This window comes from Buteo buteo, chromosome 2 (assembly GCF_964188355.1).
Source record: "Buteo buteo chromosome 2, bButBut1.hap1.1, whole genome shotgun sequence".
NCBI classification, from domain to species: domain Eukaryota; kingdom Metazoa; phylum Chordata; class Aves; order Accipitriformes; family Accipitridae; genus Buteo; species Buteo buteo.
In genome coordinates this window covers 55,406,061-55,427,858 of record NC_134172.1, presented here as the reverse complement: position 1 = coordinate 55,427,858, position 21,798 = coordinate 55,406,061, and the positions used below count along the sequence as shown (strand labels likewise).

Here is a 21,798-nt window from a genome sequence, read left to right as displayed (position 1 = left end):
ACAGCGGGATATGTCACTATACGATGTTAGGTATAGTTTATCCTACCTACACACAGGGATGCCTCACAGCCAGGGTGCCAGACTTGTTCCAGTGTAGGAGTACCGTGTGCGCATCTTTGTAGGCATGCCTGTAATGTGCTGATGTTGGGCATTGCCCTAATGTGGTGTAGGTTTGTACAGGGGCGGCGGTGAGTCTTTGGCGAGATGGAATACAGTCAGAAATCCCTGTCTTCCACGAGTGCCTAATCCTGGCTTGCTGGGTTTGTGGCTGGAGTTTGTTTTGCTTGTTTTTTAAGTTTGAGAGCTGCGAGACTGCCTACAGTCAGGTCGCCATTTCCCAGTTGTGTGAAGCCTGGTAACAGTGCAGCATCTCACAGCTTTGCAAATATTTTTGGCTAGTTTCTAGGCATTCTGCATTTAGATTACCAAGCAAACTGTGCTGGCTAAATGAGAGGAATCCTCCAGTATTTCTTACATAACATTTTCAGTGTATTTGCCCTGTGTCAAATAAAAAAAAAATCTGCCTTGCAAAATACCTCACAGAGAAAACAAATGTAAAAATACAGACTTTTTTTGCAAAGAACTGAATTTAGTTCTCTGTAACCTCATTCTCCCTTTCCACCTCCCTGTTGAAACAGAAGATGAAGGACCTCAGGGGATTGCTTTCGCTCTTGGCAAGATGCTCAGGAAGGTTTTACTCTACAATCAACAAGTGATTTCCAGGAGGCCGTTTATTGTTTGATCATGAGGATTGCAGATATCATATTGCGTAGCGTTTATCCCATGGTGAAAAGATATATTCCCAAAGTGCCCATCCATGTCTATGCACAGCCGTGTCTTCCTGCCTGCCCCAGTCACCTCGCAGGGAGGCGGTCCATGACTCTCCGATTCTGAGCAGAAAATCAAGTATCTAGAAGAGCCCCTATACCATTTCAGTTTTCTAATTTTAGGAAGCCTGTGACCCGCGTTCAGGTTTGTGCCTCAGCACAGCAGAAGTGTACGTGTGGGACAGGGAAAAAGGAGGGGCGACAATGCCTCACGTCTTGGTCTGATTCCAGCCGTCATTTAGTAAAGTTGTCAGGTTGCTCTGACTAACCACAGCCACTGGGACACTGCTGGCAGGTGGGAACAGCTGGACCAGATGTGCCGCCGCTATAATTTCTGGTACCAGCCGTGGTTCACCTTGAACAAGGCATATGGTTAATGATGCTACGCTAACCCTGTCCTGCCTGAGCTTCCCTTCCACACAACCAAGCGATAAACCTGAGCAGCCAATGGAACAGAGCAGCCAGCTGGAGCAGGGGGTAAACTCCCTGCTGCCTCACAGCCTGCTCCCCATGAAGTCAGGAGTGAAGGCAGAAAGTAATCTACAAGGACTGATGGCCAGAGGCGGGGAGAGGACGGCCAAGACCTCAAAGGACAGAGGCCATTTCACTTGCTGAACGATACAAAAAAGGCACTTTGAGAAGCAAACCTGAAAATTGGTCCCATGGTAACAGTTCTGGGTTACTCAAAGAGAGACCATCGATTTAGGCAAAGTCATTCCATGTTCCATGTTAGCCTCTCCTTGTAACAACCTATTTTTTAATCCATCATTTAAGCTTTGCTCACCCCTACTATTCCCCTAACACTATTACAGCCTGCAATCTAGTGCTTAACTGGGTAGGACTGAAATGCCATTTTGCTCTGAAACACTGCGTTTTCATTCCTAAGGGGGGAAGGAAAGTCTCAGAGAGGAGAGGGGGATATGAGGAAACTTGATTCTGTGGCACTAGCAGTCTCAGCACACAAGATAAATAAAACAGTGGGGAAGTGGAAATGTGGTCAAAGCCACAGCACTGAATTGGTGGGAGTCCCTAGTCACCAGATTTCAAGATTTCTGATAAATTCAAAGGAGGTTTCTGTTCTGTTGAAGGGGACACTATATGTCTTCTTTTGAGGCTGTTTGCTCTGCAGGAAATAATCCACGAGTCACTGGGCCAGAGCGGAGCAGCCGTGAGTCCAGCATGTACTGTGGTTAGGACATTTATGCAGGAAAAAAAGTCATTCTTGTCCTTGCTCACATAGAACAGTTTTAGAGCTCAAACTGGAACTTGGCTCTCCTGCTGAAGTCTGAAGAAGGTCACATAAAAAAGTCATAGGGCAACATTACTACCCCATTGGGTTTATCTATGTCTTGTGCGGCCCTTGGATCCCACCGGTGCATCAGGTTTGTTTATCATCCCACTGTATCCCAGTCCCTCTGCTCTGCCGAGCTGGAGTCATGCAAAGGATACAAGGCTGGCACATGAGCCGTAGGGACTGCTTCTGGCAACCGAGCTGGTCCTGTCTGATTTATATTCCAGCTTGGCAGTCTAAAGGAAAGGAGTGACCAAAATCATTTCACAGCAGGAGAAGGGATGGTCACCGAGCAGTAATGCTCATGGCCAGACTGATGTCTTGTAGGATGCAGGATGCTGTACTCAACACAGGCTACCTGCCCCCAAACCAGCCTTACCCAACATTCTTCCAGACCAAGTATATCTGGCAGCAGATTGTAAATGACAGTGAGGAAACCAGTCCATCTGACAGGTGTTTTGCTTAGAAATACTTTTATTTTATAAAGCCACAGTTTGTTCTGTAAAGTTTTACCACACTTATAAAAAAAGGGGCTGACAATTCTGAGGGAGAAAAGAAAAGCTGAAAACATTTCTTGTAATTCAAGGTTACACAAAGGTTATATTTATAATATATATATATTTGTAATTTGGAGACAGTAGAGATGAAACTGCAATACGGGGGCAGCTGTGGGGTCATATTTCAGAGACTTGCTCGTGCCCTACAAATAGCGTTTCTTGACAGAAGGGGTTCACGAGGACCATCCCGCTGTTGCGGTAGTCGCCGTTGGCAGGGGAGCGTGGCTCGGAGAGGTGATCCTAGGAGAAAGACAGAGAAGCAAGGTGAGCACTTCACAACCCTCACCCTCCATGAGCACCCAGGGCACTCTGCAAATGCATGTGAGGGATGAACTACTATTTTTATTGCTTCTCCCAATCCTCCAAAAGTGTCTGAATTTGGGGGACTCCGGCTCCAGATGAGCTAAGTTCAGTGAGCTGGTTTTACCTTTCTTCAGGCAGTAGAAGCTGTGAGTGAAGAGCTCCTCTGGCAGTGAGGCAGATTCCTCCCCAGTCTGGGGACCCAGAAGTCAGATGCACCAAAATTCAGGTCCCTTAGCAGAATTTGAGGTTTCACTTTTTTTTTTTTCCTTCACTTCCATGATGCATTGCAATGGTTTTCTGTCTATCAGCTGGGCTTGACTCCTCAAAGATCCATTTTCAGCTGCTTTTTAAGGTCAGAAAACCACATACATGGTTCCAAGCTACCTGAGCATGCCCCAGTTTAGTCATGTTCTGATCAGGTTTAAAATGACTCAGATAACAGCTTTTGGAGACCATCCTAGATGTGAATAGGCCTAGCATTCGATTCTTGGTAAGTCTAGACTAGGTCCTGCCTTAGCTTGAACAACCTGATTGCCAGCAAAGTGGGGTTAAGGAAGCAACTATGAGTGCTTGTCTAATCACATCTCAGAGGTTCCTTTCTAAACACTTATTTTTTTATTTAATGAGATGAGTTAGTCAGCTAGTGGATCGGAAAACCACTTTAGCATAAACCCGAACTCTCCACCGCTTCTAGGTTTTAAACACCTTTGAACTAAACTAAATTGTTCTTCTCTATCTCTGAGGCCAGGGAATACATTTCTATCAGTAGGATCACCTGCCCATATATGAATAATCCCATGGAACCAGTCAGATCCCTTAAGTAAAGGCTGATGAGTCTGCCAACCATCACTACACACTCTCATATATTAATGTTTTGATTGCTTATATACTGGGAACACTCACCCCCGGAACTGGTATTTGAGAAACTATAGGTGGCTCCCAAGACATAAATGCACAAAATTTCTTTGCATTATTAACTCCCGCTACCAACCCCCCCCTTATCTGATGCTGTGTGCGACACGCACAACGGACAGATTAGAAGGACCCACTGTCAGTAACAAGCCAGCCCAAAGAGCTCTCCTAAGCAGTCATGGTATGGTTACACATTGGCCGTATGCTCAAAAGGAAGAGAAACCCAGGAGCAAGTTCACCTAGAGGTGGCTAACTCCTGTGGCCACACAGCAATATGGAACATATCTGCAATGGCTGGGAATAGGATAGCAATCTGGTTTTGCTGACATGTTTATCCCAACTTATACATGTGTAGGGGTGACTCCTTCTCAAAAAGCTGTTTCCTTGAATGTGCACAGGGATTTCAAGGTTTAACTAAGATGACTTCCTCTCCTCTTCTCCCAGCACAGCTTCAGTTACAGTTTTCAGACACTAGTTCTGCAAATGAGGTACCTCTGAAGTCTCCAGGGACTGGATCTCCCTCGGTAACTCTACAGCATGCCTGTTGAAGTAGTCCATGGTAATAGCATTATTCCAATAGCTCAGGTTGTTTTCTGGATTAGATGTCTTTTTCTTCCTTCTCATGCAGCAGACTGTCAGCAGAACTGCTGTCAATAGAAACACGTCAAAAATTTGGTTATTTCCTTTCAATAAGGACTCATCAGTACCATAGAAATTTTTTTTACATTACTTAAGGAGAGGGCTGCTGACCTTCATTCAGACGATTCACTCTCAGTCAGATCTAGCTCTCTCCTAACAAACCTCACACAATTAAGTTAATCTGGGCCAAGCTGATGAGGCTTTGGCCTTGGCAGAATATGCAGTTTTTACTTTCTTTTTGATGCAAGTTTATAATCTTCAAGATGTGGCTGCCTGGCTAATGAAAAGCCTTGGTGTTGTAACTGATGGGATTTTAATACCTAAGGGGGGATTTATAGACCCTCTCAGACAGAGGGCACTCCCCAGGGACTGCGAAGGATGCCTCTGCGCAGATCTTTTCTGCTTCCAGCGTGTTCAGATGCTGCAGCAGTGAGCACATTAACAAATGAGTAGTGAGAGACACCTGCCCTAGGCTCAAATACCAAATTCAGAAATGCATGTAGTTGCATGACTTCAATATCAAAAGCTTCTGCCCTGAAGTGCCACTGATCCCTGCCCCTGTCACCTCACATTCATCACTTGAATTTGGGGTACTTTGTGACCATGCCCCAAAACATCAGTGACCAGCAAGGGGAACAGATGGGCTCCTGAGCAGAATGAGACAGAGGTGAGGTGGCGTGGAGATCCCCTCCGGCCCCTGTCTCGTGTAGTTTAAGCTTCCAGGGTAGCACAAACCCCAGAGCTGAGGCTCTCCTGCCTGTCTCCATCAGCTGTATCAGGATGTGGGATCTACTGATAAGCGCTATCCGTTCCCCACCCTTGCCTCAGCATTGGTGGTGTCTGAGCCTGGCTTTTTTTTCTTATCTGCAGAGCATGCTTAAGCTGCTGCAGTCTGAAATATTTCAGCTTAAAGTAGAGCAGATCGGCAAGAGGAAGGGACCAGCAAGTGAAGCTTGTTGGTACAATTGTCTGTCTGGTCTCACGTCGCAGGCACCCCCCTGACCACAGCAATGCCAGGATAATGCTCCCTCAGCGGGTGGGCTATTTTCTGGAATTGCTTTTGGTTTAGTCATCTCTGTTGCAATTCAGATGGGTAATCTTGGCAATTTTATGAAAGCCAGGCAAACCCAGAGTAATGAACTTACTGCTCCCACTGGTCCTTGCTCAGGCAGAACCCGAGGTGCATACAGGGGTTTCTTCAGAGGAGGAACGCATAAGCTCTGTGTGCTTATCTTACACCTGTGGAATTAATTGACCAGTGGTGCTTGTAATCTACCTGATTTATTCAGACAGGTAGCTGGACATGTACTTACTTTGATTTGTACCTGTGAAATAGGGAGTGCCCTGTTGTAAATTCACTCCATTATTTCTAAACCCCTCATGACAGAAAAGAAGAGAGAAAATATTCATGAAGCAGAAAAATATATTATTTTCTCAGCTACAGCCAAAATTATTTATTAGAATTATAGCCCAGAGGAAAGAAAACACTGCAGAGAGGTCAAAGCTGCTTTGTATGTTTTGACAAACATTGCAGCTACCCATATGCCGTGGGTCTAATTCCCTATCCCATCTACTCACACAAAATGGCAATACAAAAGTAGAAGGCTAGAGCTCTATTTAAAACAAAAGAATAAGATAATAAGAAAAAACAATTAATGGCTTTGAGTTCAGGCAGTTTATGTCTCATTCAAAGTGAAAGGTGAGCTTATTGCTATAAATCTTCTTCCGAAACTAATGGAAAAATCTCCCACGCTTTTCCTGCACGTTTCAGAAAAGCAGGTCATCATTGAACTTATTATTACCTTTGACTCGTTTTGCTTCAGTCTTTCAATCACCAAGAACTTAATTTGCTGACAGCCTGACTCCTGCTGCTGCGTCTTGCAGGGTGCACCCCCCCCAACCCACGGGGGCCACCAGAACTGCTCTCCCTTCCTGGGGAAATGCCCGTCCTCCTGAAGGGCTGCATCTTTGCTCCCTACTCCGCTGCTACCCTCTCCATGTCCCAGCCCAGCCTGCAGCCTCCTTAAGATTAGGAAGTGAAGCAGGACCTTACATTTCCTCCTCCCCACGGCTGGTGAGAGCCAACAGACCCTGGAGCTTTTCGGTACTCCAGCAACAAGTGCTCCCTAAGGCACAGAGAGTTTTTGAAGGTGCCAGAGGATATAAGAGCCCCAGTAAAGCTAACTCTATCGCTGTGCACATATTTTGAAAGCCTGAGGTTTTACAGCTTATAAAATGTTGTGGCTGCTTGCAGAGAAGTATTGGATTTGGGTTTGGGGGGCTGAAAGCCAGTGACACCGAGTTAAGAGAGATCTCTGCTTCTTCCAGCAGGAAATGGCCTTGCCATGTGCTGATATGGTTGCTGCACAGCAATAATGCTTTCTCCCTTAATTACACTCCTGGCCTCCAACCTTAGTGCACACACAAGCAACTGGATGGAAGACCATGGAAAACAGGTTCCTGAGCTTCCTGGAATATAACATACTTTAGCAGAAGGCTGTCTACCTAAGTTGCCCCAATTCAAAGTAGAGGAGACCTGTTTTAAGAGGGAGAGAGAGGACAGCAGGGTTGGAATGGGGCTATTCCCTCTTCATCTCGTATTAACTACCCTTCTGGGGCATACTTTAGTGAAATTAATGTAGCTAACATAGGACCGCTCACTTCCTGAACAATACTAGGAACGGGGTACAGCTTTACTGATATTCTTAGATACCTATTTGCTCCCATGATTAGAATTATGTGTATTACAGAAAAAACTCCAGACAGACAATTCCAATGGCCAGCGAAGACATATTAAGTGTGTGAAACACATAGAGGGCAGAGATGGTTTGGAAGGAAGAAATGGCAATAATAACAACAACAGTAGCTGCAATACACTGCTTACCTTTCCTGGTATATTGTGTGATGTCCTTGTAAGGACAAGAAACTGTTGCTGTTCAGTGCTGCCATGTACCACCTCTGTTTCAGAGCTGGCCAACCCTCTGGGCAGAAAAAGGACTAACTTTTCTCTGTTTTTCAAGCACTCACCTGGATGCTTTCTGGGAGTTAGAAAAACTGAACTGACTTTTCCTTTTGCCTGCTCCACGTTAAAGTCAATAGCGAGTGCCACGAGAGGGACACTTCAGTGTTGTCCCCGTGTCAGCCTAAAGCTCCCCGCACAGAGGTGACAACATAAGTTAGGAAATACCAGGGGTCTCTGCAGTTTTGTGGACACTGGAGGTGCAGGGAGTTCAGAAGCATTTCTAACCCTTACCCTTTGACCTGCTGCTAGTCTGGAGGGAGAAAAGTCAACCTACACGTTCAGGAGCTAAGAGCTGCTGCTGACGAGCTCCGGCTCTGACACTGGCCTCTCCCTCTGGCCCTAAGGCAAATTACATCTGCATTATCTGTCCCCCTGCCCAAGAAACAGGACGTAATACATCCCACAAATGGGAGAAATTAGATTCTCACAGATTTATAGGTTTCTAGGCTGGTGGGAACATGTACAGCTCACCTGCTCAACACCCGGACACCAGGAGACTTCCATCTGTTAACTTAACCATAAGCTTTGTTTAAGGTACAGCACATCTCACATGAAAATACCCACCCCTTATTGTCTAAATAACCTCCAGCTTTATCCGCCACTTCCTCAATCTCCTTTTGCCTTTTTTATTAAAAGCGTCCACTACGCTATCAGAAATGTCCCACATATATGTGGGCTTCAGCCTCTTCTTGGACTATATGATGACACAAGTGGAGTTATGTTGCATTTCTCAGCTCTTAAATCATTCACATGGCTCTTTTCTAATCTTCCAATCTTTTTTTTAAAACATAAACCACCAGGATTACACACCATATCCAATACTGGCCTCATAAACGCAGTGTAATGAGATCATACCGACTTCCTGCAGTTTCCTGATAGTCTTCTGTCTTTCTTTTTAACTCACTTAAATATTTTACCAATCTTATATAGCTGCATACCCCCTTCCCTCATTCTCCAGCTCCCACATAAAACACAATGTTAACAGACCTGAATGTTGCACGCACTTAAAAGTCAGGAGATACTCAGACCGAAGGATGTTAATTTACTTCTCCCTGTGCCTGCAGATCATAATATAAACTAAGTTTCTGCAGAACCCTTGCCTCAATGACTAAAATAGTGGTTTTCCTGTATTTCTTTCAATTTCCCTTATCTGCTGTGGCCATCTATAGTAGTATGGCCTTAGCTGTAATACAGGTATCACGATGGGTTTGGTTACTGACCACAGCTGCTTACATCTGGAGATGGGAGGCTCTCCTCCAGCTCAGCCTGCACTCACACCTGAGGATTAGACTCAGGGCTTACGATCTCTCTCGCTTCAGACCGGGAAGCAAACGTTCGTAGGTTTTGCGATGGAGAAAGTGGGCGAAATGATAATTTTGGAACGCGTCCCAGTGCATGAAATGTGAGCTAAGTGGGGTTAGGTCCAAGGCAATTCTTCATATATTCTTTGAGTTCTGCTGATGCCTGCGTTCAGAGGCTCAGCCTTCCTCTCGCGTTTTCCCATATCAGCAGAACTGACTGAATGAATTGACTTCTGCGCATCTGATTTGCAAGTTTCTGTTCTTCAACGGTTTATCGTGTCATTCTGTAATTACAGAGATGTAAGTACTGGGAGCCCAAGGGCTGGGACAGTGGGTTTTAAAATGAGTTCATATTGTGTCTTGTTCTGCATCGCAGAGACAGGCACCCACACACGTAAAAATGCATGTGCACAAAAATGTTCAAGGCTGCCTGAAGGACACTGCAAAAACAACTCAAACTGTGACATGCAGAAAATACTGATATCAGTGTTATATATGACTTTGCTTTTCTGGGAAAGCAATGATACAGAATCATTCATTTTTGCAGCCCTTGAATGGCGTTAGCAACATTAGCCCCATTATTTATACCATGAAACTGAGGTACCAAAAGGTGAAATGATTTCCCCAGGTTCATACAGCAGACATGGCTTGTGCATTCCTATTCAAAGCATTACTTTTCTGGCTTGCATTTTAAGGGATTTCAGTGGGACTCAGAAACCTATGCATCCTTAAAGAAATACGTACTGTAAGGACGGGGAGCTAAATCCCATCCCTTATTTCAGCAGGCGAGCTCCCGAGGCCCAGGTCTTCAGGCTAGTGCTATAGCCACTGAGCCGTGCCACCAGCACGGCCGGCGGGACCTGCCGGGCCTCGGTGGGGCTCAGCTGCCAGGGCACAGCGATGCTGAACAAACCCTCTGCTGCTTCTTGCTCTTGGCTGCAAATCCCCATGGCAGGGACGGGCCAGCGAGGAGCCCCGGCAGGGTCTTTCCTCTGCCAGAAGGGCAACGTGCTAGGCACTTCTTCCAGTGGGGACGAGGAGCCAAGGGCTCCTGTGGTCACTCTCTAGCAGGGTCACCTCCCCTGCTATGGAAGTTAGAATGCCCACAGGTTTTCGTTTAACAGGTGCCTGTCAATAAAAGGTGTGACTGCAAGCAGCGCGTGGGGCCTCGTGTCAGAGAGGGACAGTCGTGTCTCTGCAGCACTGTGGCGCGTTTTCCCTTCCGAGGATTTCGGGCAGCACAAGCTGTGCCCAGAAGGCCCCTGGGAAGGCAGGCTTTTCCAGCCTCCTCGCCGCCCGTCGCGCAGGGGAGGGAGCCTGGGGAAAGGCAGAAGGGCTCCCGGCAGAGGAGGGATGTGCTGGCCACCGCGCGCCTCTGCAAGGGGTCTGGAAACAGCCCGGAGGTCAGCGAGCTGGCTCAGGGGCACTCCTCATTAGCAGGAGAAGGGAGGGGACTTAATTAGATTCCTGCGGCTCTGCAAGCATCCACAGGCTCCGGTTGGCTCTCCTCACCTCCTTCCACTTCTTTCTGGGGTGTGTTGGTAACTTCCCTGCCTTGGGGCTGCCTCTGCCCCTGGTGCAGGGCCTCAGGCTTTCTCATAGGTGTCTCAGCAGTAGCTCAGGGCTTGCTGTGCGCCTCGGTGGGTCTGGCCAGCAGCCCTGAAGGTGCCAATCTGAGCACAGAGCCGCCAGCCCACAGCTCGGGGGCAGCAATAACCTCCCATGATAGGAATCCACAGTGACTTTCTCCGTGGCTTGTTCCCTCCTAAGGCAGCTCAGATATTTAAGAGCATGGGGCTGAGTCTCGATATCTGAGATATCTCCGCCTTTCAGCATCCCAAAGCAGGAGCAGGACAGTGTTTTCTCAGCCCATGCCCACAACAACTGTGAGAGCCTCTCACTGAAAGCATTTTCTCTCCTTGAAGTGGAAATGAAATCCAAACGGCCATACTCTTCATCCATCTCTTAGCATCAGCCTCCTCTAGACCAGAAGTGACGAGCAAATGCCAGTGTGGGGCCTCCGGTCCTCAGCTGCAGGCGCCTGTGCCCGGGAGGTGGCGACAGTCCCCTTCGCACACCCCACACCCTACAGCCCATACCGCACACTGTACATCCCACACCGCACATCCCACACCGCACATCCCACACTGCACACCGGCGCCTGAAGACACACGGATGCCCGAGGGTCAGGAAATGAAGTGCCCCTCCGGTGTGCAGCACAGAGAGGAGCCACGACTGATACATGTGCATTAGGGTAAAAGTGCTTTAGGTTGTTATAACTTGCTTTTCTTCTCCTCTAGGAATAACTTATGCCTGTACAACAGCACTAATATGGCGTAGTTTAAACGGCATAACTTCTGGAGGAAAGAAATTCCCTAGGCACTTCAGCCAGATTAAAAAAAAAAAAAAATCCCATTTAAATGCCTGCCTAGCATTCACTTCAACTCTCAAATACATCTGAAGATCCCCAGATTTTAAAAGGAGATTCCCACTGAAGACCATCCTCAGAAATCTGGACCTGAAAGCAGGACTTAAATATTTGAATCATTTAAACACTCAGTGGTATTACAGCTGGTATAGATAATTCTCAAAATAACATTTGCCTTTTTAAAAAATGTAGCTTACAAATACGAGAAACAGAATAGGCACAGTCATACGAACACATACTGTTATGACACATGCTAAGAAGAAAAGTTTAAACACCCCTATTAAATGAGTAGTGGGTTCTACGTTCTGCCAACAGACTCTTCATATTATTATTATTAATAATAGTAACAACTATCATTAGTTATTAGCTCATATATGGCACACTGCAGGCAGAGACATACACCAGTTTACACACTGGTTGTGCTTCCTGTGCTTGTGTTGTATGGTATTATATTCTGTGTTTTGTATTTGGACACTTTCTACCCAGATCAGCTTGCTTTCTGAATATCGGCCCAAAACATAACGCTTGGAAGAATTTATTTGATCCTCTATTTCTACTGATTGATAGACAAAGCACTGCTCATCAAATATTGCTGCTTCTCATCATGTCCTTGCTATATCCCACCTCTCGCAGAAGTACGTACGCACACTTCTGCTTTGGTTTCTCTTTATTTTGATTGTCCATCTTTTAGGTTTAAGTTTTGTTCTCACTTGTGGTTTTAACCACAACATTGGCAACAGCAGAACCGATGGTCCCAGAGGCACAAGTCTAAAGGTTGTGCTGAGCCAATGCAATAATTTGCAGCTGCTGAAAGGTTTAGTGCTGCTCCCTCTCCAGGTGTGAATTCCTGCAGCCTCATCCGCTCCAGGTCTCATGCTCATCTGACCCTGCGGGGACCTGGTTCAGCTCGCTGTGTGGACAGAAAGTACCAACGAGCAAAGTGAGTATTTTTTGGCTACTTTAGCAATCTGAAAGTGTCTCGGGGAGGTGTCAGGTCAGGCCCAGGCAGAAGGGGAGGGGCAGGATAAGGGAGGGGGCTGCGCCTCAGAGAGGGCAGAACTGTCCTTTTGGGCAGGAGTAAGCTGTGTGCGAGACTGGCCCAGTCAGCTCATCTATCCTTGTCCTCAGTACAGCTCGTAGCTGTAAATAACAGCTATAATACTCAATACTGTTGGCTGCTACCCTTTTATGCTTCCTCAGACAGCAAAGGCTGGGAAATGTTTGGGTTTGTTTCACTTCAGACAGATCAGCATAATCACACCCCCCAACAGTGAAACCCCAGAGAATACGTTGTCCCACCTTGCTGATATAACCCAGCTAAGCAGGGGACACCCTGGCATACACTCACAAGCTTTCTCATAATTTCTCATGTGTTTTTTGTAACTGAGTCAATGACAAGACCCTAAGCCAGCGCTGGGAACCCAGCCTGCCCTGGTCCTGCAGGTGGCTGACTCCCAGTGTCCAAAGGCCAGGATTTCAAACTCTTCCTGCTCCCTCGGCAGCTGCAAAGTTGGAATTAAAATAGAGGAAACCAGCACTTTGGTTATAAGACTTTAAAATCTGATAGTTCACAAACTGCCTGCAATGAAATATTTTATTGTGCTGGAAAACTGTTGTTTCCTAAGGTATTAGTCATTACAAGTGTCATTAATCCCTTGAGTTAGCAGTGGGCTTTTTAAATCCAATTCCACGGCAACATATAGCAGTTCCTAGATTAAAGACTTGTACAATGTTTGGTCACCAGCTTAAACGCCTTGAAGTAAAGCTGCTTCACCTTCTAGAGATGTTCAGCCCTGTGTTATGCCCTCAAATGGAGGGCCCCAAAAGACTAGTGATCACTTAGAAAAGTGATTTCTAATAGCAACAGGACAAGTAAGCTTTGAGCATAAACATTTTAGCTCTGCATTTTGAAGCTAAGCACTTTGGTTAGCGAATGTGATGTCTGTCTAGTGATTGCTTCTCACCCATCTCAAGCCGCCCTGCCTCTGTTAGCTCTCCACCTGGTTCTTGAATCACGGGCCAAAATCTGAATTTTAAGGAAAGAGAAAGCAAAATAAAGTGGCAATTAACTTACAACATGAGGATATAGGTACGCTGATAGCCAGAATGATCCAGGCAATGTCCATCTTGCTGAGACAGATGGTTGCTCTGTGCTGGGGTTTGTCCCCTTCGGTGACATGGGAGATGTTTCCTTGCACCCCGGGTTTCCAGGTGCCAGCAGGAACCAGTCTGTTTAGGAAGTTCCCAGTGGCCGTGGAGCCAGCTGTGGAAACGGAGCTGGACAACCTCGTGGCAGGTGCTGCGGAGAGAGCACTGTCCAGTGAGGTCGCATTAGTCACCGCGCCGTGCTGCATTGGAGCGGGTCCCTCGGGGTCTCCCGCTGCCGGGGAGGAGACGCTGAGGTCGAAACTGGTCTGAACCGAGTGACCTGCTGCTGCTGTTGCAGATCCAGGGCCAGCAAACAGAGGGACATTTGTACTGAGATTCAAGGTTACCCAGGAGTTGTTTTTGCTCAGTGTATCCCATACGCTGTAGCGGGTGGGTTTAAAAGGCACCGACACCGCTTCAGGTTCAGTTGATGGTCCAGCAGTTGTGGTGGCAAAATCTGCCTCCTGCACCACTAGCTCGGCCCCGTCCCCTCGCTCTGCTTCCCTAAGGCTTCCTGAGGCATTGCGGTGGGCAGAAGGGTCTGAGTGTGTAGTTCTTGCCAGCCCTGTGCCATTTGGATCACTGGATGCTGCGGTCTGGGACTGAAACGGGTGGTCTGTGAAAGGGCTCCTCAGGGTAGGGAAGGGAGAGTGCAGGGTTGTCTTTAGGTAAGGCTCTGAGGACTCTGTGAAGTTGCCTTTGAAAACCTGGAATATTTTCCCCTTGGGGCGAGTCTGTCCCGAGTACAAAGCACTCTGGTTGTATAAATGATACGTTTCCTTTTCGCTGATGCGAGGGCCGCTCGCTTGCTTCTGCCTGGCGGAAGGGGCTTTCTCCGCCAGGCTGATGGGATGGGGAACGGTGCGAGTGGAGGTGGGAAGGGGCTCTGCCACGTGGCGGTCTTTGTGGTGAGGTGTTGTTCCCATGGCTGTGACAGTGGTAGTGTCCATCGGGAAGCCCTGAGAGGAGGAGACAGTGGGAGACAGTACCTGAACAGAAAACACCAGCTCTTCCGTCAGTGCCAAGATCAGTAGAACACCTGTAGGAAAAAAAACACAGAGAGAGGGTGAGACACCAGGGAGGGACAAGCGGACAGGGGACAGCACGGCTTGCGCATCTGGCAGGAAGGAATACCTTCCATGTTCTGCAGAAGGACGGAAGAGTTAGCATCCAACTTTGTTGGCTTCTCTGGGAAAGTAAGAAGAGAAAGGAAAACCTGCCGGGGCTGCGGTGGCCCCGTGTCTGTGGGAGCAGCGAGGTGGGAAAGGGAAGGCTGCAGGGAATCTCTGTGGCAAAGGGAGAGAGGAGGATGCAGTACGGACTCAGGAGAGCGCTTTAAAATGCCATAGGCAGGTGATTTCCCTGCAGAAGCTACAAAGCATCCTACTCTTTAGGAGTAGAAACAAAAGACATTTTCATTTTTGTTTTCGCCAGGAGGCCTCCAGATGAATGTCTGCCTCATTATGGGGAACCTTAGTCCACTCATTCTTTTGGCTGCAAAATCCTAAATTTTGGCTGCCCCCAGTCTTGGATGCCTTTAAGCAATCTGTTTTTTGAGAGAGCAGCTTCTTAGCCCTTGCTGAAAATTAGGTCAAGAAGAGGTGTCTGATGAGAGGGCTTCCTGGGTGATATATGCTGTCCTTTACTTAGCAACTTCAGAAAATTTAGTCGCTTATTTTAGAGTATGAGATGTGGAAAATCTCCAAATGTTAAAAATAAACAAGAAAACATAGCTATCACAGCCATTTTAAAAAGCCATATGATTATTAGGGGACTGACTCAATCCAACACAACTGCCCTTCGCACCCATATACAAATGTTTGGTTGTAACCTGTTCTGTGCTTGCATGTGCTGTGGGATTGAATTGTCTGAAATTTGCCTCCTGCCACCCTCCGTAGTGCACATCATTTCACGAGGTGCCAGATTCACGCCGCTGGGAACATCAGTTCTTCCATTTATTCCTAGTCCAGATAATGGACGTGGGCAGCTGCAGTAGCATAAGCCTCCCCGGGATGCAGGGCTAATACACTGTGAGTTAGCGTGACCTGCAGGGACCACATCAATCACACGTCACCATTTCCATATGTTGAAGCTGTCGAGTGTAATGTGGATCTCTGCCCACTAGGAAGCACACGGCATAAATCCATTTTGCACCGTCCACTGCACATCGTCAGATGGCACCATTAGCACTGTGCTAGTGTGAATTTCAGCCAGCAGTGTCAAGGTGAAAAATGTTGTCACAGTCTTAACTAATCAGGGAGACAAGTTCGTCAAAGCCGCAGGACTCCAAACTGGGTAATGATCGCCTTCCAGCCAAGACTGTGGAGTACCGTCCTGCCCCCTTCTCCACCCTTCCCAGGCTTGCCAGCTTTCTCCATGAGCATTGTCAAGCCATTTAGTTCTACCCAACTTGGGAATATCTGTTACGGGCACCAGCAGAAAAGGAAGACAGGGACTTGGGAAAATGAAAGAAGGTCTCTGATTAGGTGTCCACCACAGGGCCCTAGGGCTCTGTTGCACATTGGGCAGATGCAAATGCCACGAAATGTGTTTATTCTGAATCCTGTGCATCATTCACACCCATTTGGAAGTAGTGCAATACATGTAGCAAAAACTTACCAAAGGAGCAGCATCTATTACTCTTACCCAGCTAAATGCTTTACTTTGATCACTAACAATAATTTCTGAACCAGAACAGTGCAGAGTTCTGCAACTAACAAAATTCACCTCTTCTTGCCCCCAGCAGCCTCCTGTTACTTCATGGAGTATCCAGAAGATGAAAACACTGACTGGATAACATAGTAAGAGCCAATTACAAGCAATGCACTTTCCACTGCCTGATGCTAAAATTAGCTCTTTTTTTTTTATTTCTGAAATAACTATCTCTGCCAAATAAACCATCTTCTGGGGTACTGCTTCCCAGTTCCTAGCCAGCCGCAGACAATATGCTCTTAGCAGAACACCTAGTCAAAGAAAAAACATATTCCTTACAGTGAGATGCAGCCAGGAAAGCAGATCATGCCATACTTGTGGAGCATCACTCTTGGAAATGAAAGGCAGGACTTACCTTCACATTTTTGGCAGCACTTATTCTGAGGTCAAGGTCAAAGCAGATATTCTAGCGTCCATATGGCTAATATTTCATGCCAAGACAAGTTGCTGCCACAGAACAAATTCAAAGAGGAAAGGATGATGATTTAGTTTGGCTTTGGTGTGTGGAGATAATTTTTCAGGAAACTTTAGGCCTGCTGTTCTGAGCACACAAGATAAAATGCATTGGCAGATCCTATGAGATACTAGATTATAACAATTGCAATGCCTGCTAAAATTTTTGGATGTTCTTAGTGTAACTACTTTCTCTCACACCTCATGCGCAGAAAAACATCTCTATTGGGTTAATGTTTTTCTCCAGGATATTTCTTAAGGAATAAGGAAGTTGTCAGCTTTTCTGCATATTGTGCCCTGGGGTCAGAAACCCTGATCTCTAGCTAAAAACCTACCTAGTATCCGTTTCCACTTCTTGAAATACTGATAAATCAGAAGCTTGCTGCTATAAAGATTTATAATCTCTCTGGGGCAGTCTGTTCTGGTAGCAGATCACCCCACATCAGGCACGGGAAGCCAGATGCATTTACCTAGTACCTTGAGGTGGCTTGTAAAGTATGAATAATTATTCAAAGGAAATAAATACTACATCAGAAGTAATTTATCTGACAATAAACAATAACCCCCATGACATTTGGCTGTCTCAGGCTGTGGTAGTCAGGTTTTGCTCATCTGCTAGACTCCCTTTAACAGCCCCTGCAGAGCCACCGTAGCCCCATAAGCTACAGCTTCTTAGGATTTATTTTTACTGGTTGAATGGACCACAGTAACTCCTTCAGTGACAACCAGAGCTAATCTGTGCCCCTAACTACTGAAAAAATATTCAGCTTAGTAGCTCATTGTAAAAATAGCCAGTGCTGTATATTTAGGGAGAACCAGCTGATAATAAGGACTTCACAGTGGGCTTTGCTGGCCCTTTTAAATAGAATTAATTGGCTTTATAATTGACCAACAGCCAACTGGAAAGCAGAAGTAAAGCTGGAATCAGTATTTTCAGATGTTCTGCATCATCACCTAAGCATGCTCTGGCTGGATTTGCGGTCATCTGATTGCCCAGAGCTCCCGCTTACTTTTCTATTGCTTGAGAATATGCAACATCTTACAACGTGGGACTTGTACTGAGGTCCCTGATATTAGACTGGCCTGTTTGGCAACTTTGGCTTAAGCCTAGGAAAATGATATTCTGAATTTCTCTACTAAGGCGCAGGAGGCATTTGTCACAGAAATGGACTTAACCAACCCCTTCAAATTTCTTCTTTTCCCAACCTCTGTCTCTGCTTCACAAATGCACCCGCACTGAGAAAGGGGCCACGGTAGGTACGATGCCAATCGTCCCCCAGGGCCTCAGCTTACCCTCAATCAGACTACCACTGAAGGGAAACCTTCTGGTTGCTATCAAGTTGTCATGGCCAAAGTATTGATATCCCAGGTGAGATGGTACATAGCAGATGCTCTTGGTCAGTTCAAAGCACAGTCCTGCAGCTCTTTGCCAAAATCCTTCAGTTTTGGCTGCCTAAGACTCTTTACGACTGATCTTACTTAGGGCATGAGCTCTTTGGGGTAAGGACTGGCAGTCCTTACTATCTGCTGGCATAATGGTAGTACAGACTGATGTAAGCACATTATAGCAAATAATAATAATCAATTAAATGTTCACAGGTCAGTTCACACCATTAACTTTTTCCATAAGGGGCCATTTCTAAGGTGTAGGAGCTCATGCTCAGAAGGGGTCAAACTGGTTGGACTTTTAAATGCTGTGTGTCTAATTCCCAATTTTGGAGTCTAATTTTATGACTACATTAAAACCATTCAACCCTAATGAGAAGGCTGATTGACCTGACATCTCTGTGACATTAACTGTGTCATCCTGTGGTCCTGTGTAGTGCACCAAGAAGGGAATATTAAGTGCAAAATGAATTAACTCAAGGATGAAGCACAGCAGAGTGACAGCAGAGTGTACGCAGAGGGTGCCGATGTGCATTTAGCCATAAAAACTCCTTCCTGACAACATGGTGCGATGGTTCAAATCTCAACAGGATCTCCCTGCAGTGATTCTTCCCATTGTACACTCACATGAGAAGTCTAGAAACAGCATGTACAGTTGTATATGTGAAGAAAATGAAGGAGTTCCTTTACAGCAATGTTTTAAAAGACTGCGGTTGATGTCCTCAGCGAGTCTCAGAAAAGTCTGGGATTAGGAATATTTTGCTTTCCCAGACTATGAGATCCGCAGGGTCCTACCGTTTGGGAACGTCCTCACGACCCTCTTATTTGCATGCAGGAGGCAGAACTGCCGCTCTCCAAACCAGAAAAACAAAGGGATTCAGGGCCCAGCAGCTGACGTTCTTTGACTGTTTTATCCCAGGACCTTGGGACCCCCTGCTAGGAGCCAGGTCCTGGCAGAGGACTACATGAAAAGGCTTCATTTAGGAGTTAATGCCGCCTGCTGCTGCACGGGACACTTCATGAGCACTTCGAGAACAGCCTTTTTGCATGACGTGGCAGAGCAGGCATGTGGCTGTCGAGTCAGCTCACGCGTTCAGCCTCCCTGGGGCACCCCCTTTAAACAACATGAACTTATGTAACTTCTGATCTAAAGCCCGTGGAAAGGTTCCCAATGACTTCAGCGGGCTTTGGACCAAGTCCTAATTGCCAGAGATACAGTGGAAACTTTTGAGCTGCACATTCACGTTCTCTGCAGCAAATGAATATGCACAACGAGCTCAGTCTGGCGTTTGACCCCTTCTGGCCTCTACTACCTTGGACCTTGCAGCAAGACAAACAGAGCTGCCCTGAGCAGTACTTGGCAAACACTTTTGCTCTAGGAAGCCGGGAAGAGCTTTTTGTGCAGAGGCCTACTGCTGGACTCATTGTTTCAGTCTGCCATGGGCAGGGGAAGCAAAGGGAGCGTCCTACAAAGGACCCCTTATCTACAGACCCAGGGCTTGGGTGCACATGGGCGCTGTACGTGATGCTGAAGCCTCACCATGCTTCCAACAGTTGTGACTAACTAATAGTGAGAGAAGGTTGTGCAACACCAGTTCAAAGCAACAGCTTTCGTTATTGTTGTAACAAAAGCTTTCTTCATGACACTACTAACTTCTCATGTGTCTCTCGGCGAACCTAAAACGTTACAGGGAGCAAAATGAATCTTTAATAGATGGAAACTGTGCAGAAAGTATATATTACTACTTTTGTTACGGTCATTTCTTTGTAATCTGTCAAAGCAGTATGATTTTCACTCACAACAAAGCAGCCTTTGTACAAACAAAGAGTTAAGCAAATTTCATCTCTGTGATTGGTGGCAGAACTGAGAGAAGAAGCAGGTTACTCTGCACAGAAAATTTCTCTTCCCTGCCTGTCCATCAGTGGCTGTCATGCCAGAACTCCCAGATATTACCTTACAAGTTATTGTCTGTTTTCCCTTGTAAGTATTAGGCAGGGTGATCAACCCCAACTTCAATACACAAGGTATTTGTTAAAATGCAGGGAATGAGACACATGGAGTAACAGCTCTATTTGCAGTAACATAAAACAGTATCAGCAGAAGCTCTGGAAATCACATGTACAAACGCAAATTAAGCAGTACTCACAGACACTCCCTGTGCAACAACAGTAACGGCAGCTACAGTTTTCATGTGGCAAGATGTCCCGGTCCTTTAATGATATAAAAACCTTGCAGAACACTATTATTGTCTCTAAGATGCACTTCCATCACAGACTTCAAGAGAGCGAGCCTGTGAATCAAAATTCATTTCTGGTCCTCCAGGGAGTTAAACAATGGGTGAGACAAATAGGACAGTGTCGTGTAGGCACAGAGCAGGCAGCTTGCAATCCATTCTCACACTGCACTAGAGACTCACAGACACTATGGGAATAGGTGCCGTAGAAATGCTTCAGATCCCTGATTCAGCTAAATATATACAGACATCCAAGCTGTTGAACCTTGTGAAAAGGCTTACTGACAATCTAGGACAACAGTAATTACTGAGAGGAGGGTAATAACAAGAAGGAGCCTGACTCTAGCTGCTTGTTCAAGGTAATCACTTACCTGAAAATATCATTTGGACTTGTCAGCAGACATCCTCACCTGCTCCCATCACACAGATCTGGAAGCTTCATCCCTCAGTAGAAAAAGGAAAAACACATCTTCTCCCTAACGAGGCAGCTGCTCGCAAGAGTTGCTGTTATTGTTGGAACTGGTTTGGAGGAATGAGGACAGAGACAGCCCAGGCAGGCGTGTCTTGCAGGGCTGTGCAGCGAGAGGGCTCGCTCCTTTATGGAGTACCTTTGCAACTGCAAGGCAAGATCACTTACTGAGCCAGTCCCCCTCTCTGCCAGCAGATCGAAGGGCTGCTTGGTATTCCAGCTTGGTTTCCCATCAAGTCCAGATACAGTTTGTCTGACACGGGTCTATTCAGATGCCAGAGGATTGCTGGCAGTTCTCGTTTTCTGGGAACAAAACAGCAACAAGCACCCCAGCTGCATGCCCTTGTGTTCAGTCCCTGTTTCAAGGCAGAGTGCCCTCCCTCCGATGCAGCGTTAGGCTTTTTGTGTGTGTATGGATTTTACAGATCTACCTCCTGCCTCTGTACCTCCACCAGACTTTCCTCTTCATTCAATTATGTCTAATGATATTAATATTCCTGTCAGAGGAAAATACGGGGAATGAAATAGTGATCTTCTTCTCTCCTTCTCCTTCCCTGGCATTGAAATGCATGTTCTATATTTTATTTTTTCACTCCTCAGTGGTGACTGGGCAATTTCTACTTTGTAACCATAAAGAAGTCCACAGAACCTGGGATTCCTAGAGTCATAATCCTGCCTCCCTTCTTCCATTTCTTCTTTTTTCTGTTTCTCTCTTTCTCTCTGGCACAGCTGGGTGTCTGGAAGAACACACTGCCCGAAGACCACAAAAATGTGCCCTGTGCAGCCAGCTACCAATCCCTCAAAAGGCCCAGGGAAATGTTAAGAGAGCAACAAGTTGGGGGCTTCTTGAGAGCAGTGTAGGAATCCCCCAGGAGTCAGAGGGCAATCCCCATGACTCAGTCTTTGATTCAGAGTCTTTGCTGTATCCAGGGCTGCTGCAACAACCTAAGCAGTTAATTTGTTATATGGGCTCCTCACAAAATTAATTCCTAATATTTTGCTAGAGAGAAAAGCCAGATCCTTCTTCTCTCTTACCATACCAGGTGAGAAGATCCTCTTTTTTTTCAGGCCTTGGATACAAGCACGTTGCAGCCAGACTTCTTTTTTGACACTGTG

At 46.4% G+C, this 21,798-nt stretch overlaps 1 protein-coding gene across 3 annotated transcripts in view; it reads right to left on the bottom strand.

The window, feature by feature from the left end:
• Positions 1-2,585: 2,585 nt before the first annotated feature.
• TMEM108 (transmembrane protein 108) overlaps positions 2,586-21,798 on the bottom strand; it is a 173,426-nt gene continuing 154,213 nt past the window's right edge. For 2 of the 3 annotated variants that reach the window (XM_075055064.1, XM_075055073.1), the window contains 3 exons: positions 13,355-14,467; positions 4,383-4,537; positions 2,586-2,915 (listed from right to left, as the gene is read on the bottom strand). In XM_075055064.1, the coding sequence (XP_074911165.1) occupies positions 2,793-2,915; positions 4,383-4,537; positions 13,355-14,467 (1,391 nt within the window). In that variant the 3' untranslated portion in view covers positions 2,586-2,792. Of the gene's footprint in view, positions 2,916-4,382; positions 4,538-13,354; positions 14,468-20,584; positions 20,865-21,798 lie in introns of those variants that run through there. The other variant, XM_075055080.1, reaches the window with a different exon arrangement.